This window comes from Phocoena sinus, chromosome 8, assembly GCF_008692025.1.
Source record: "Phocoena sinus isolate mPhoSin1 chromosome 8, mPhoSin1.pri, whole genome shotgun sequence".
In the NCBI taxonomy this organism is placed as follows: Eukaryota; Metazoa; Chordata; class Mammalia; order Artiodactyla; family Phocoenidae; genus Phocoena; species Phocoena sinus.
Window position 1 is genome coordinate 79638068 of NC_045770.1, and position 17139 is coordinate 79655206.

Consider the following 17139-nt stretch of genomic DNA (forward strand, 5'->3'; position numbering starts at 1 on the left):
CAACTCCCATCTCCAGGCAAGACAACCTCTCCCCCAAATACTTCAAGAAAGACTGCAATGTTTAAGGGGATTAGTGAAATTTACATTACTCATGTCAATGTAGCACTTCATGGTCACGAAGCACTTTTATGTAAATAATCTCCTCTTCCCTTTACAATACTACTGTGAAGAGTCCCATTTTAAAGAGTAGGAAACTGAGGAAACAAGAGACTGTCCCAAGATTTTAGACATTTTATGTATTGAATTTAGGGCCAGACCCTATGTTTTTAGATACCCAGAGAAAGAAGGGGGAAAAAATATCAGTGAATGGCATCTAGTCATTCAGGACAAAGAATCCTAGTCGCCTCCCTATCGCTCACCCTCATACCCAATTCAACTCCTTCAGGATAAAGTCTAGACTCCTTAGCTTAAAAAGTCCCCTGATGGGGGCTTCCCTGGTGGCGCAGTGGTTGGGATTCCGCCTGCTGATGCAGGGGACACGGGTTCGTGCCCCGGTCCGGGAAGATCCCACATGCCGCGGAGCGGCTGGGCCCGTGAGCCATGGCCGCTGAGCATGCACGTCCGGAGCCTGTGCTCCGCAACGGGAGAGGCCACAGCAGTGAGAGGCCCGCGTATCGCAAAAAAAAAAAAAAAAAAAAAGGCCCCTGATGATCTGGCCACATCTCCTAACATTTCTCTACCTTTCAGTATTTCACATTTCTTTGTATTTCAACTGGAATAACTAACAACTTCCTAACACTTCCTAAGTGTCCTAACACTTCTGAAATGTCTACCTCCATGCCTTTGCACATGCTATAAGGGTCTTCCTGGAGCGCCCTTACTACTCATCCTCACCTGGCTAATTCCCACGTGTCCTTCAAGACTCAGCTGAAGCTATTCTGGAAAGTTTTTCCCAAATCCTCCAGTCTCAAGTAAACAGGTTATTTCAGGCTTCTTTGCCTGAATGCTTCTTCAGCATTCGCTTGTCGGACAGTCTTTACCACGTCGCACCAAGTGTTGGTTCCACCTCTTCCTCTGGACCCATGTTATCCAACTGAACTTTCTGCAATGATGGAAAATTTCTATATCCACACTGTCCATCACAATAGCCACTAGGCACAGGTGGTTACTGAGCACATGAAAGATGGCTAATTCAACTAAAGAACTGGGTGTTTTTTTTGTTTGTTTGTTTGTTTTTGCGGTACGCGGGCCTCTCACCGCTGTGGCCTCTCCCGTTGCGGAGCAACAGGCTCCGGACGCGTAGGCTCAGCGGCCATGGCTCACGGGCCTAGCCGCTCCGCGGCATGTGGGATCTTCCCGGACCGGGGCACGAACCTGTGTCCCCTGCATCGGCAGGCGGACTCTCAACCACTGCGCCACCAGGGAAGCCCAAGAACTGGGTTTTTCATTTAATTTTAATTTTTGTAAATCTAGATTTAAATAACCACCTGTGGCTACAGCACAGCTCTAGACAAATTGTCAGCTCCAAGGACAAACACCATACTTACTTGTCTCGGTATCCCTGACATCGACCACAGGACCTGGCACAGAGCAGGACTCAGTGTTTGTCGAAAGAATAAGTGAATGTGTAAGTGTCTATAAACACTTATTAAGTTGGGAAGTGATTCCACCCAATATTCCCAGCATTCTGGGTTATCATATAAAATTCGGCTAAACCAGTCACCTCTTGTAAAGCGCACCTTATTAACTATCATGGGGAAAAAAAAAATCCTCAGTAATTCACTCATTTCTGCTCAGGGCACTTTAGCTTCACAATCACGCTTAAATGACTTCCAGATGACTTCTGGACAAAGGGTGACGCTGTTTATGAAATATTACAGTACTCATGCAGCATCATTTTGGAATGTCAAACTCAACTGCAGTGTTTTATAAAGAAAAAACATGGGCTTTTTACCCTGATTCCATTAACATAGAAGAGAAATTTCTATGTTATTTCTATTAACATAGAAAAGAAATTTCTACGTTAGAAATTTCTTGAATGCCTTAAGTATTCCCAGCATATTAAAGACTATTCTGAAGAATTCTGTAAAATTAACCATCAACTCTCCTGACTGAATTCATGTTTGAAATCCCATACAGTATTTGGAGAAGCTGTACAGACTTGATTTGATGGGCTTCCTCACTGCCATGAGCAGGATGCGGAGAGAACATGACCTCCTACAAAGGACTAGCAGTCAAATCCAATTTGATTCCAATTAAAACTCTCGGTTGGCAGAATTCATGAGCTTGACATATGCTCGGTCATTTGAGATTTTAAGAAATCCAAGATGCGAACTTCACAAAGCAGAGATTAACCAGGGCGGACTCCGCATCCAGGCACCCACTACCAAATCCCTCCGAGTGCACTGGCTGGCAACAAACTGGTTGGCACACACCGCCCACCCAGAGCAAGGAGGGCTTCTCTGTTTCCCACCGGGTGCGTCTCACATCCCTGGTGGTGATACAACGGCTGAACAACTGCTCATTAATGGCCTTTCGCTGTATAATTACTTCTGTAAAGGGAGGCTAATCCTAAAGTCTAAAACTGTATGTGAAATAAAAAGAAACAGGTGAAGCATCCTAGAGCTTGATTGGGCAGGTGGGAAGCGAGGGATTCAAATACTTAGTTCACTGCTCTCTCATTGAATTTAAATGTTTAATTAAAACTGAAGAGCTATTTCTTACAAAAGAATTAATGTTCACTCAAGAAAAAAAAAGGCAAAAATAAAGTAAAACATACATTTAAACCTTGTACCAAGGGCAACAGTTGGTATATAGGCTGCAGCTTTGTTTCCCCTTTAGGCACTTTTAAAATAGTGAAATAAATACCAGCCAGCATTTACATAACACTCACTCTGCTTCATGCACTGTCCTAAGTATTTAACATCTATTTAATTCATTCTGTCTTATCTGCACCTTAAAGACAAAGAAACTGAACAGAGGGAGGTTAAGTAACTTGACCCAGTTCACAAGCTTGGAAGTGGCACATAATCTCTGTCCAATTTTTTCTGTGGGAACATTATGTTCAACTAAGCAGTGTGGGAAGAAAAACTTCTCCTTAACTTCACTAAATCCTTAACTGCTGTTTCAATACTCTGTCAGAAGCAGCGGGCACAACCTGCTTGGCTTATATTTGATTCCTGTTCCCAATGTGCGGGGAGGGGCTGAGTTAAGATAGGAGACAGTCACTGACTTGGATCTAATACTCAACAGCTGGCTGCAGGGCACAATCCGTAATATGAATTTAGATTCCTTCAGGGCCATAGCTCTTTGATGTTCTTACCATCAAACTGTCACCTTCTTGCCTCTACGTTATTACATAACCCACTGGCTTAGCCGTTTTTAAAAGTCTCCATTTAACGTGAGTCAACTCTGCTTTTATTTTTTTAACCAGGATTCTTAAAATCTATGGTTCCCAATTCCTATAAAATCTAAAAGTGCTTATTTGGATGATGAACTTCAAATAAGTGTGGAGAGCAAAACAAAATGGAGGTTATAACAGGTGGAAAGATATTTTCCCCCATGTAAACTGTTAAATTGGAAATTTTAAACTGTTAAATTTCCAATTTCAGAAACTGTTAAATTGGCAGTGAGATGCCACTGCCAAGCTCGGAAACAGCCTTAATGTTAAAGATGTTCTCAGAGACCCGTAAGATGCGCTATGTCCTCAGCCCAACCCCCAAGACCACCTGCCAATGTCCAAGGAGACAGTTTTCTGCTCGTTCACGTAGAGGTTGTCTGCCGCATCATGACCCTGAAATACTTTGGATGATTCCTTATGGCTCTGTTATCCACACAGCAACTCCTGTGGCAACCATGGTAATTACACTGCAACCTTGTTATCTTGGGATAACACTGTAATTAACCTGTGTCACTGCAGCATTCATGGTCATAATAATTGCAGCAAAAAAAGTCCTATGGAAGTAGCACTTTTCGTTCTGGCTTTCAAAAATAACTTCAGCAATCACACTTCTTAAAAACTCAAATTTGTTTTGCCCCAAGACATATGATTTCCTCTGTACAAAGGCCACTGAGCCAAGCTCTCTGAGTGCCCCCTGAGAAACAGCAGACTATCTCTGTCATAAGAGCTCCCAAAGAGAATAGGAGAAACAAACAAACAAACAAAAAACATTTCTCGAAAGAATACTTACAGCTCCTCTAGAAAAGGGAAGTTCCTAAATGCATCTTCTGGTAACTGAGTAATGTTGTTCATGCTGATATCCCTGGAAAACAAAGTTAAGAAGGTTGTTAACTAAGTGATATTAGACTTAAAGCACTTAAGTCAACAGAAAAATAATTAGGTGCTGAAATTTTGTAAAGAAGCAAGAAAAATGAGACAGACGTAGGAATAGTCATAATTCAGCTTCAGAATGCAATGCTCAGAAAACAGAAAAGCTAAATCTTTTATTATAAATTACGTCCCATCATTTATAACATACCCAGATCCTGGGTTTTCACCCTTTAAGTATTCTTGGAAAAAAATGTCTCCAAAGACCTACAATGAGTGAGCTGGTGTGGCTTTTCATTGCTCTGGTGTTCAAAGTGCTGTACCTGATAAAAATAAGCAAATGAACACCCAGAACTTGATAAAAGAGATCTGCGGGTACGGGTGGCTTCTTAAGCCACTGTCAGGGATAATAAAACAGGCCCTAACTGTACCCCAGTCGTATTTTCTGCAAAACCTATAAAAGTCCTCCAGGTAATAGCTGTAAGTGGATTTCATTTTTAGCCTATGAACAGATGCAGGCTGCAAACAAGTGCATACATGACAGGTATGCGGTCCATTTCCAGTTCTTCCTTAAAGAGGCAGCAGCAAGGAGGGTACTCACTCGACGATATCACTTGACAATTAACTAGTTCAAGCAGCTGAAAAAAATTCTTTATTAACCATTTCCTTCTTCCCTGGCAGCTGCCTTTTGAACTGGCTTTCTCCTTCCACACTCTACTTAATCTGGACACTGTAAAAGGCAGCTGAAGGCAGCCTCACCAGGGACAGCCCCCGCAGGCTCTGGGTTGACTGCCTTACCCAGATGCCTCTGCCTCTTATTTGCTGTTAAATTCTCTGGCTCAGACCACAGGTCTCTCCTTTCTAGAAACCACCATGAAAATTCACACGTGTGACTTTCCCACAACTGGATTAGACATAATAGTCTAAGGAGGTGGAAGAGACATCAAGCACACAAAAACCAGCCGACAACAATACCACTGTTCTTTTCACTACTTTGGTCAGGTAAAAATCTCCTTTAAAGGACACCTTGAGTATCAAGGTAGGTGAGTCCCTTCTCCCCATTTCCTCTCACGAACATTTCGAAATGGTACTTGCATCTCTTCTTACTAGCCTTTCCCAAGGCAGGTTTGGAAAACTTCTTGGCTTGGGAATAATAAGAATGGCAGTTGCAAAAACAGCAGTAGCAGCTAACATGTTGAGAATACTGATCATGGGATAAGACTGCATATCAAATCTCACTTTACGATTGGGGAAACCAAGGCTTACTGGGGCAAAGTAACCTCCCTGAGGCCACCAACGAGTGGTGTAACAGGACATGTGAGCTTCACAGTCCAAGATCTTAACTCCAAACTCTGAGTCTTCTAAAATATCATTTGAATCCTGCTACTTTGCTTCAGTAAGTAGTTAAGACATAAAGCAAACCCTGAGTCCTACCAAGGTTAAAAAGAGGGAGGGATACTGCCTCCAAGACCTTGGCACAATCATCAATGAATCTCAGGAAGAGCGCTTCTGATTGATGATTAAAAAAAAGAACTATAGGGCTTCCCTGGTGGTGCAGTGGTTGAGAGTCCACCTGCCGATGCAGGGGACACAGTTTCGTGCCCCGGTCCAAGAAGATCCCACATGCCGCGGAGCGGCTGGGCCCGTGAGCCATGGCCGCTGAGCCTGTGCTCCGCAACGGGAGAGGCCACAACAGTGAGAGGCCCGCGTATCGCAAAAAAAAAAAAAAAAAAAAAAAAAAAAGAACTATAAATAGCTTTAGCCATTGAAGAAACAAAGTTCTGAAAATTCTCTGGAGACAAATCCCAAGACCATACGGATTCACATGCATTCCAAAATTGTCTATCATTAAAAACAACTCAAATTCTACTAAAGATAACTTGCAAGAAAAACAAATTTAATACACTTTTCAAGGAATTATTATTTTTAAATGTAGGCCCTGATACTAATTTAATCAGCTATCATTATCCCTGGAGAAGGGGGAGGGGGAACCCTTCATTTTTCATAAACACTGGAGCATTGTGCGAGAGAAATAGCACCCAAATAGGGGTCAGATGGAATATTGTTTCATCCTGGGCCTCAGTTTGCTCATCTGTAAAATGGGGGAGTTGAACTGATTGATTGGGGGTCTTCCTGGCCTGACATTATATACTTCTGTGATTCACTTTTTTTTTTTTTGGTAGTTTTCATGGAGGGGCTCATCCTCCCTGATGAAGATATATGAGGTTCAATTGATGGAAAAGGCATGTTTCTGAAAAATTTACTATAACGCCAAATTTAAAGACTACTAGTTTGCCATTATAAAACTACTGAGTCACTCCCACCGGAGCACATTTGCCCTTAACGAATAAATTCACTCTTAAGAATACAACAAAACTTTTACTCACGTTGTAAAGCAAAATAATAATGAGTAAGCAGTGATTCTGTAAAACATCAGACGATTTTGGTGTTCTTTAGTCATTCCAATAAAAGGAGAATGGACAACTATAATTTATTACTTTACAAAAGGAAGCACTCCATACTGTTTCCTCTTGTTTGGCACACCTGAATTCAGGTGAGTATCACAGCAACAGAAAAACTGACTGACTGCCTCACCAGAAAAGACACATAATTATGAGAGAATTTATACCACACTCTTCCCTGCATTCCAGTTTTTAAAAATGCGTACATCTATATAACTGTCTCATTTTTTTTCCCCCTCAGAGTAACAAGACATAACAGGTAGCTTTGCTGTGAGCTATAAATGCAATTAGTGGGACTCCATATTTACAAACTAATAAGTGTTAAACACGTGGTGAGGTTTTGTTTCAAAGCTTCAGGTTCAGAAACAACACTTGTTTCCAAATTGATCTGAATTTCACAGACTCAGAGTTCTATATTTCTAGGTATTTTCCATCATATTTTCTAGGCCTCAGTTACAAAGCATTTGTGAATAAGGAAGAGAAAAAAAGTAAATAAATAAAAGAAAGGGAGGGGGGACCTGGAAGATGTTATCTCCAGAGAAGCTCTGGAAACATGTAGTTACAGAGTATAAGGTGGGTGGGTACTCATTTAAAATAATGAGGACTAATGGTGATAAACAACCTACAGACAGCCTTAAGAGTATATTCCAGACCTGACATCACCAATACTGGCAAGAGAGCTTGAGGCTGGAACGGACGCTGGGGGTGATGAGTTAACTGTAACCATTTACAAATGGAAGTCCTAAGCCAATAATTACAAATATATTGGGCTCATATGCCTATAAATTACTAAAATACATAAGTAAAAAAGTGGTATATATAGAAAATTTTCAGCTAGAAGGTAACACCTCTAGGTCAGTGCCTTGACGTTCATTATGAGCAACACAATCTTGCCAGGAATATCTGTAATTAAACCCAGAGATCTACCATCCTGCGTTCCTACAACGAAAATAAGTGTACCATGGAAAACAAAATAATCTTACAAGGTCAGAGCACCACCAACTCATAAACACCTCTGAAGAGTAATTTCAAGAGAACTGACGGCTTTACTTGAAGCCAGCCCAGCATGGATGGAAGGGCGCAGGCTTGGGAGACCAAGGCTTACCTATCGATTCACCAGCACTAGCTCTGTGATCTTGGGCAAGCTGTTCACCTTTTCTGATTCCTAGCTTCTTCATTTGGATAAATGGAGGAAGTAGTAACTAAACCTTGTAGAATGCTGTGAAGAGCAGAAGATCAGATTCATCACATAAGAAGCTAAATAAATAACAGGTGTTATCTCATCATCCTCCGTGTTCTGGCTGCTCCTGGAAGCTGTGTGAATCTGGTGGACAGAGAGCCAGCAGGCCAAGAATCTCACCACCTTTGGTGGCCTTCCTTCCCAGAAAAGAAACCACTTTTACACAAGGGAAACACTAAATGGTGCAGGTCTAGAACCTGGAGTCGTTCCTAACTACAAAACTGGATTCTAAACTCCAGAACTCCAGGAGTCGAAGCTGTTAAGATAGAAGAGCTCTTTGAGATCAAGTACTTTGTTTTAAAAGAAAAAAATTGAAGCCCAGTTGTTGACGGAGAAGGGAGGGTGGGAGGAAATTACATTCTTATAGGAAATTGTTAGAAGGACAAGAAAGACAAGAGCCATTTTCAGAAAGATCAGGAGGACGTCCAGCAGGGTAAGTGATGAAGCAGGGCACAGAACCTAGAGCTTTCGCTTAGTAGGGGGGAAATGCCTGAATGTATCTTTTCTATACATACTGGTTCCCTAACAGATTTCTTTAGAGTTGGGCCTTGCAGGGTACACCAACTGGTACAGGGCACACGCCTGCATATCACACCCAATGCAATATTCCCCAATTTTTACAACAAAGATCAAAAATGCAAAAGCACATCACCCCACGAGGAAAATAAAGGTGCATGCTCCAACACCAGCAGTCACTGATTTCAAAATTAACAGTGAAATGGCGCAACTGTTTAATTCAAACTGCTAAATCTCCCCAGTGCTTACACACTCATCTTTTTTTTCCCTCATAAGATTCATTAATATTAAAGTATCTACAGAGTAGAGAGGAACATCATGTTTCAACAAGGTACCTTGTAAAACGCTCCCAAAGCGAGCCTCACCTGTTTGCTGATGGCCCGGCGTGTACCACCGTGGACTCTGCCACCACATGCTTGCCGGTCTGGGCCTTTTGCCATGGAATTATTTAATTTTAATATACTGTGATTGACCCATGTTATCTAACTTTGAATAAACCTTCCTATTTGTGTTAGATAAAACTACACTGCTGCTGCCATAATGTTAATAGTAAGTCAAATATTACCCAGCAGTCTGAGAAGTTGATAAATTATGTTTAATAAATTACAAACAGGTTCTAGAGAAAACATCATTCTCTAATATATTCTCCAGAAAGTGGTGGTGATGTCCTCAGACTCAACAGACACATGCTGATAATGATTAAGAACTAATGCTATTCCAATGACTTTTCTAGGGTCTTGTCATCCACCAAAAATTTTCAGGCCGCTCTCCAATTAACAGATGTCTACTGTCTGAACAAAAACAAAAAACCAAAACTAAATTTGAAAAATAGCCTGGGTAGAACACATTGGAAGGGAATGTCTCTCTCACGCACAAGTAGTGTAGATAACACATACACCACCAAAGTTCTAGACAAAGCTTGTAGAGAGTTTAATTTCTTTTCTGACAGGGTTCCATATCTTTGGGCAAGTGATCTCTTTTGCTCCCTACTTTTATAATAACAGAGCAACCTATGTTCACTGTTTTTAAAGAACTGAAATACAGGGAAAAGCATCCACAATATCAATACCCAGAAATAACCACTGTCCTATTTCATGGGTGTCATTCCAGGTCCTTTTTCTCTGGATGGTATGTATTTTTGCCAACATGAAATGCTATCGTTCTGAACATATGTTATCTCTTGATGCCTAAGATTCTTCGTTTGCAAAACGGAAAAAAAATTCTCTGAAAATATATTTTAATGAAAGCATAAGTACTTAATATATCTCAATGCTATTTTGGGCAGGCCATACATCATGGGAGGGGAACTGCACACCTGGAAGTCACCGTGCCAAAAGGAAAAGAGGTTAGTTAAGTTTCTTTTCCAGAGACAAGGAGATATACTGTCACCCATTTAACAAATATGTACAAAGCACCCAATTATCCACATAGGTGCAAGGCACTGTGCTAGGATGGTGAAGCTTTTATATCAAAAGATATATTCACAGTTCTCTTTTTTACTTTCTTTTAATTAAAATCCATCACTCCATTCTATTCTTTTTTTTTTTTTTGCGGTACGCGGGCCTCTCACTGTTGTGGCCTCTCCCGTTGCGGAGCACAGGCTCCGGACGCACAGGCTCAGCAGCCATGGCTCACGGGCCCAGCCGCTCCGCGGCATGTGGGATCTTCCCGGACTGGGGCACGAACCCGTGTCCCCTGCATTGGCAGGCGGACTCTCAACCACTGCGCCACCAGGGAAGCCCCCACTCTATTCTTAACTTATTACTGCTTGAGACATTGTTGCAATACGTAATTAAGTTTAACCTTTCTAAAATGCATTCTTGCATTCTGGAAGCAATAAGAACAGCTACATATGTGTAAAGATACTGCTCTTTAGTTACACTGCAGAAATGGAGCCAAAATGGTGTGGATGCCATTTTAGTCAGATTTTGCTCTAGAGATATTTTTCTGACCTTAACGTGTTTTTGCACTGCTAGAATCCAACTAGATGGCATGATGGACACCCTTCTGACGCCATGTGAAATATCTCTACTCTCATTTTAGGCAGCAGGATAAATTGGCTCCGTACTATCTGGCATCTTCCCTGATGTTTCAAGCACAAAGGCTCAGTGCTTCCCAGCGGACAGATCCAACACTTGATTCGCCAAGCCTTGCAGTCCTTAAGAGGAGAACTGCTACAACAACCATACTGTCACTTAATAGATAAATGTTAATCACTGCCAAGAAAAGTTACCACCTTGTAAAGTCATTATCTGTTTAAGGTATTTGAATATCCTAGTATATAGTCTTCAAATCTTAAAAAATAATAAAAATACAGTAAAAAGTTTTGGCTACAGGAGATATAGAGAAGAATGTTTAGTTCATTTTATGATCTCCTACTTTCATGGATTAAAACCCCTGTTTTAGAACCTTTTAGCATTCTTCCACTAAAGACTTCCAAAGCTCTATTGACACTGTTATGAAAATGAAAAAATACAAAACAAACTGGAAGAAAACATTCACAAAACACTATGGGATAAAGGATCTGTATCTATAACACAGAAAGAACACTCAAAACTCAGTAAGAAAATAAACCTGATTTTCAAATGGACAAAAATATTTGAATAGGTGCTTCACCCAAGAAGATCACACAAATGGCAAAAAGCACATAAAAAGATGTTCAACATTAGTCATTAGGGAAATGCAAATCAAATCACAAGGAGATAGCACTCAGCTATTAGAATGGCTAAAATGAAAAAAAAAAAAATCTGACAATAACAAGTGCTAGTGAGGATACAGAAGACCGGGAACTCTCATACACTGCTAGCGGTACAACCATTCTGGAAAACAGTCCAGCAGTTTCTCATAAAATTAAACATATACTTATGACTGTAACCCAGCAATGCTAAGTATTAAGTGGATGGGTTAGGAGAAAGGTCGGCTACAAAGGGAAAGTTTGGCCCACTGGAAATGCTCTGTATATCTTGATTTTGACTGGCAGTTTAACATGATTGTATACCTTTATCACAGCTCTTAGAACTGTATACTAAAAGTATGTATTTTACTGTACGTATCAATAAGTTAAACATCAATTCTTGTGTTGGCCTTTTATAAGTAAGTATATATATGATACTACCTCTTCACATTTCTCCCACAGGAAAAAATAATTTATCCTGTGGCTAGAAATCCTCTTTTCCAGGACTTGCCCAAAACCAAATAACATGATGCACAGCACTGGCTTGGCTTCAGAGTCAGGAAACCTGCAAGTTTTCTGCGTCTTGTTTTGTTGCCTTTTTTGTTGTTTTTTGGTTGTTTTTCCAGCCTCTGCTATCCACTTGCAGGACACTGGGCCGAGCCTCTTCGTTCTCTCTTTACTGAGCACCTATTAGGTTTGCAACTGACTGTATGCTGGGTCCCAGGTAGATAAAGACAAAGAAGACAGTGTTTATCCTAAGGGCGCTCTGCAATAACAAAGCAGTAAGTAAGTACTGTGATCGCGTGGCAGGGTGAGGGAAGATGGTCAACCTAACGTGGGACCAGAGAGAGACTTCCAAAGGCAGGGCGGTGGTGCCAATTTGGAAAGGGCAGATATTACTTTATAGAGAGCTGCTATTTCAATCTCTAGTCTCACTCGTTATGTCGGCACTATTTCCCAACAGAGATGCAATTGGCTTTTGTGCAGGACAGTTCTTCGTTATGCAAGACAGTCTTGTCTTGCCTAGCTCACTATTGGGTGCTTGGCATCCCTGGTGCCCTGGTGCACTATAGTGCAACCGAAAACATTCCCCAAATGCTTCCAACCTTTCCACAGGGAGCTGGCAGCACAGAGAGGGATGTGAAATCTATTCAGCGGGTGACAAACGGCATCTTAGAAAAAGAAATATAAGGAACGGTTAATATCAAAGTTAAGCACATCACACAGAAAAAGAATAAATATTGTTTCATGACAATTATTTACATTTCATATATATATATTGGGTCATGAGGTAAAACATAGTCATCACTGGATTCATAGGGAAAAAAAAAAAATTGAAAGCCTCCGAATCAGATAACTTGTTTGTTTGGGTAGAGGGTACCTTCCAGGCAGTGGGAATATCACGTTAAATGAGATAAAACCAGAGTGGTCACGGAGATATAACTACACAGGAATCGGAGTATTCCAAGCACAATGGATACAACTGGCAAGAGAAGCTACCAAGGCAAGCAGAAAGTATGTCCCCAAAGGCCTTTGTGTATGACCTCTAGAAATCATAACTTTATTCTAAAAGCATGGAAAGCTGCCAGAGGAAGTTTAAGCATGTCACGTTTGCTGCAGAAAGATCATTTTAGCAGCCATCTACTGCCATGGGATGAAAGGAAAGGAAGTTATTAGGAAGAACAAATCCCAGCTCCTCTGGAACTCAACCTCCTCTACTGAAAAATATTCTGTACTTGCTAACTTCGAAGGTCCTTCCCAAATCTATCATTATGACTCCTACTTTGGCATTCCTTCTCCTGCATATTTCGTGCATAATTAGTAGAAAATAAGAAACCCTGCGATTCACTTTTTTCCTATACATGCAGGCACATTTGCTTGTGTTAGCAAGTGTGTGAGTGAGGATTTAAACATACCTCCTTCAGAATTACAAGGGTTCAGCAATTAAGAAAGATGCATGACTTCATTTCCAAAGGTAATATTTTATGCTGTAATTGTTTATGGTCTCAGTGAAGCAATACAGCCTAGGAGACACTGAAGGTTGTGTTCTTCAAGGAGATGCTAACCCAACAAGGTAGAAAAGAGAGAGAGAGAAACACCAATGTGTAAACCTCACACCCCCACAAAAGGCAGGTGTCACTTAAATTACACATCCTCAAAAGGGTAAATTAAAAAATAAAGCTAGGGCTTCCCTGGTGGCGCAGTGGTTGCGAGTCCGCCTGCCGATGCAGGGGACACGGGTTCGTGCCCTGGTCCAGGAAGGTCCCACATGCCGTGGAGCGGCTGGGCCCATGAGCCATGGCCACTGAGCCTGCGCGTCCGGAGCCTGTGCTCCGCAACGGAAGAGGCCACAACAGTGAGAGGCCCACGTACCAAAAAAAATTAAAAAATAAAAATAAAAAACTAAAGCTAGTTAGGCTAATTCAATAGTATTTTCTAATACTGAAAGAAGTTCCACTTGTTTTCGGGGCCTTTTTGTTTTTTGTCTTTTTAAACAGAGCCTGTTTTTAAGTGTGAGATGTGTTCTAAAGAGGAAAATATAAAATACTCTAAATCCGGAGCACTGTTTACTAAATGGCAAAGAACAATGAATACCAAAGACAAAAAGAACTTCCTTTCTATAGTTTGATCGAGGACCCCTAGCATCTGGCATCACATGGAACAGACAAGGGTCAAATGATAATATTCCTTCTTTTCTTGCTACTGAACGGGTGTTCTCGGGCATTCTTTGGGTGTTAACAGCTGTTCTGGTAACCCTAACGATGACAAAACAGTGCTCATTACCAGCCAAGACACACAGACAGAATGCAATTTCAATAGTCCATTTAACATCAACAAGAAGGATTGTAAGGATTGTCGTCTGGGCTGATTGGAAACACTCAGTTACTTCATCCTAGCAGACAAAATGCACTATTCACAAAGAAATCAATCCCACAGCATTTATTATGGTAAATATTCTAATTAACTAAACGGTTGATGTTTTATTATAGCTACACTTATTAACACCACTGATAGGAAAACATTACTTCATGGTCCTTGCCTTCAAACATGCACACCCACCCACAAAAACTGCTGTTCAGACGCTCATTTTTTTAAACTTCAGCTCAAAACCAATTAATGGGCAGTGAAATCATTTTAATGGGTCATAGCCAACTTTTTTTTTCAATTGAAATAAGAAGGTACAGAGAAAAAAACAGAAAAATATCAGAATGCATCAAATGTAATAAAGGTAAGTATTGTCTCACGAAATTTTGTTCCTGCACTCGTGGGCTTCTGTCTTCCTGATGGCCAAGTCGCAAGTTCATATATATCGTGTAGTTTTAAGTTCATATATATTGTCTGTGTAATATAGCAAGATCCATGAGTTCAAGGACTTGGGTATTCAAGCCAAATCTTTTTATTCCTCCTGCCAAATGGATTCAAAACTCCAGCTGCTTCCCCAGCACCACCAGGTTGGCAGAATGGATTTAGTAACCTTTAAAGTACTTCCTTCAAGTACACCCCAGTACTTTCATATTTTAGTGACATTGGTTTTGTAAAACTGACAGTAGCAATATGAGAGAATGTCACAGTGAGCTACCCTGAACTTTCTTTATTAAAAAGAGAGAGAGAGGGAGGGAGGGAGAGGAAGAGACATACAGGCACACATTTAAAAGACTTTATTACAGTATTACTTTTCAACTGTTTCAACAGAACTGTGGATAAATCAGCTGAGTTAGCTAAATTTCTACTTGGCTACCCTGGGCTCTATCGAGATTTCTAGAAATATGATAACAGCATGACAAATTTCCACTTACATAAAATGCATAAAATGTTTATAAATAACCTGACAAAACCATCCTTCAATAATGTAGGGATTTGAAGGTTAAAAACAAAAAAGACCCCCCCCCCCACCAAAGAATCTACACTCCAGTAAATCCTTTCTAATGCCCCAAATCCAAAAGGGGCCTCCCAATAAACACTGTTTGCACATCCAATAATCATCCCAGGCAAGAGGAGCTTCAATTTCCAAGGCACTGAGGCACTGACCTCATTATGTTGAGGCAAGAGGAAAATTCCAAATGATGAGGCAGTCTATACCCTGAAGACCAGCTGCCAACCGTCAAGGCCTGAACCCAGGGGCAGACTCTGGGGTTTCACCATCCCTGTAATGCAGGCTTTGTGGAGCGATTGCTTCCCTTCAAGCCAGGAGGCATGCAATACACACACACCACACACACCTTCCCCCTTCTCCGCTCTGATGGCCATTTTTCAAAAGGCTTATAAAGTGTATTCTATCCATAGAGGAATGACTCAAAATTGTAACCGGGATGACTCAATCATTTCTGTTGACTATTAGACAACAGACATTGATAATGCCAGTTGATAAAAAGTCATTCAAGATATTCCCTTGGGAATGACTTACAACTCATTAAAGTCAATATAGAAGCAGCTAGGCAATCAAATCTGAGTTGATCCTGGATCTTTGGGAGCAAAGATTCTCAAGTCTGGTTTTCTCATACTTCTGGACAGCTCTATTTGTGATAAGTCTTCACGTTCTAAGAAGTTCAGGTCACAAAGCACTTCACTTTCCTTTTAATTTTTGCAATCATTATGGGTCATATGGTCCTTTGTTTTTTACCCTGGACAGAAAACAATAGGCTACCCTGAAATCTGTTTAATAAAAAGAGAAAGACACACATACACACTAGGAACTCCAAAACACAATACTCTGTAATGACCTATATGGGAAAATGACTATATGGGAAAAGAATCTAAAAAAGAGTAGATACATGTATACATATAGCTGATTCACTTTGTTGTACACCTGAAACTCACACAACATTGTAAATCAACTATACTCCAATAAAAAATAAAGGCACAATGGATAGTTTAAAAAAAAAAAAGTTATTGCTTTAGAATGTCCATCCAGGAAAATCTCTCAATTCCTCAGCTGACTTGATGTTTTGTTGAAACAGTTTTTTTATTAAATTGGAAGCCAAGAAGAAATAATGTCTTAGAAAATAAATTCCTATAAGGAGGAGGATCTTTAATCCCCCCAACCTCCAGTGAAACCAGGTACACACTTCCGATCCATTTGTGCATGGGTGCATGCACGCGCACGTGCACACACACACACACACACACTCTCTCCCTCTCTCCCCGCCACCCGCCCCCATAAAGAGCTTAACCACAATTAAAGAATGTTGCAGATTAGGAGGCCAATTCAGATACAAACAAGGAGGATGACAACTCACTCCAGTCTGCCTTGGACAATCCCAGTTTACATCTATTGTCTCAGCATAATTATTATTATTATTATTATTATTATTATTTTTTGTGGCCTCTCCTGTTGCGGAGCACAGGCTCCGGACGCGCAGGCTCAGCGGCCATGGCTCACGGGCCCAGCCGCTCCGCGGCACGTGGGATCCTCCCAGACCGGGGCACGAACCTGCGGCCCCCGCGTCGGCAGGCGGACTCTCAACCACTGCGCCACCAGGGAAGCCCTCAGCATAATTATTAATAGTCCTCCTTTTCACTTTCAAAGGGGTGGTCATTTGGATGATAAATTAAATAATCATCCCACTAACAGCTATAGCTATGACTGAATAGTGTTGAATGAGTTATGATGGGAAGAAGTGGAAATCTTGGTTTGGATTACCTTGGGGAGGGCTTAAATAAAAGGCTAATCCCTCATCTGTATAATATTATGATGATAATAATAATATGGAAAACATCTTATGAGCATCTGTAGTGTTTGTAAATATCACTGATCAATTTCCTGCTCCTCCACCTAGACCTTCTGTACCATTAGGGCAGGGTCCGTGTTTTGCTCACGAATGTACCCCAAGCCTCTAGCTCAATGTGTGGCCAGTTTAATGAACGACATGCCAGACACTACATTAAATGCTTTAACAGTCATGTAACAAGTACTTACTCAGCATTTCCCAAAAAAAGAGAAATGTTTAAAAAGGCTTAATTTCCCAACCATCTAAAGATAGTCAAAGGCCTGGCTGCAGGAGAAAAGAAAGGAGAGGCATATAAAATATCTTCGTCTTGA

The 17139-nt window shown here is 40.9% G+C and overlaps 1 protein-coding gene across 1 annotated transcript in view; it reads right to left on the reverse strand.

Annotated features, from left to right (window-relative positions):
- Positions 1-17139, reverse strand: part of LGR4 (leucine rich repeat containing G protein-coupled receptor 4) — a 97881-nt gene that overhangs the window by 41736 nt on the left and 39006 nt on the right. The window contains 1 exon segment of the mRNA XM_032641288.1: positions 4131-4202. Coding sequence (XP_032497179.1) covers positions 4131-4202 — 72 coding nt within the window.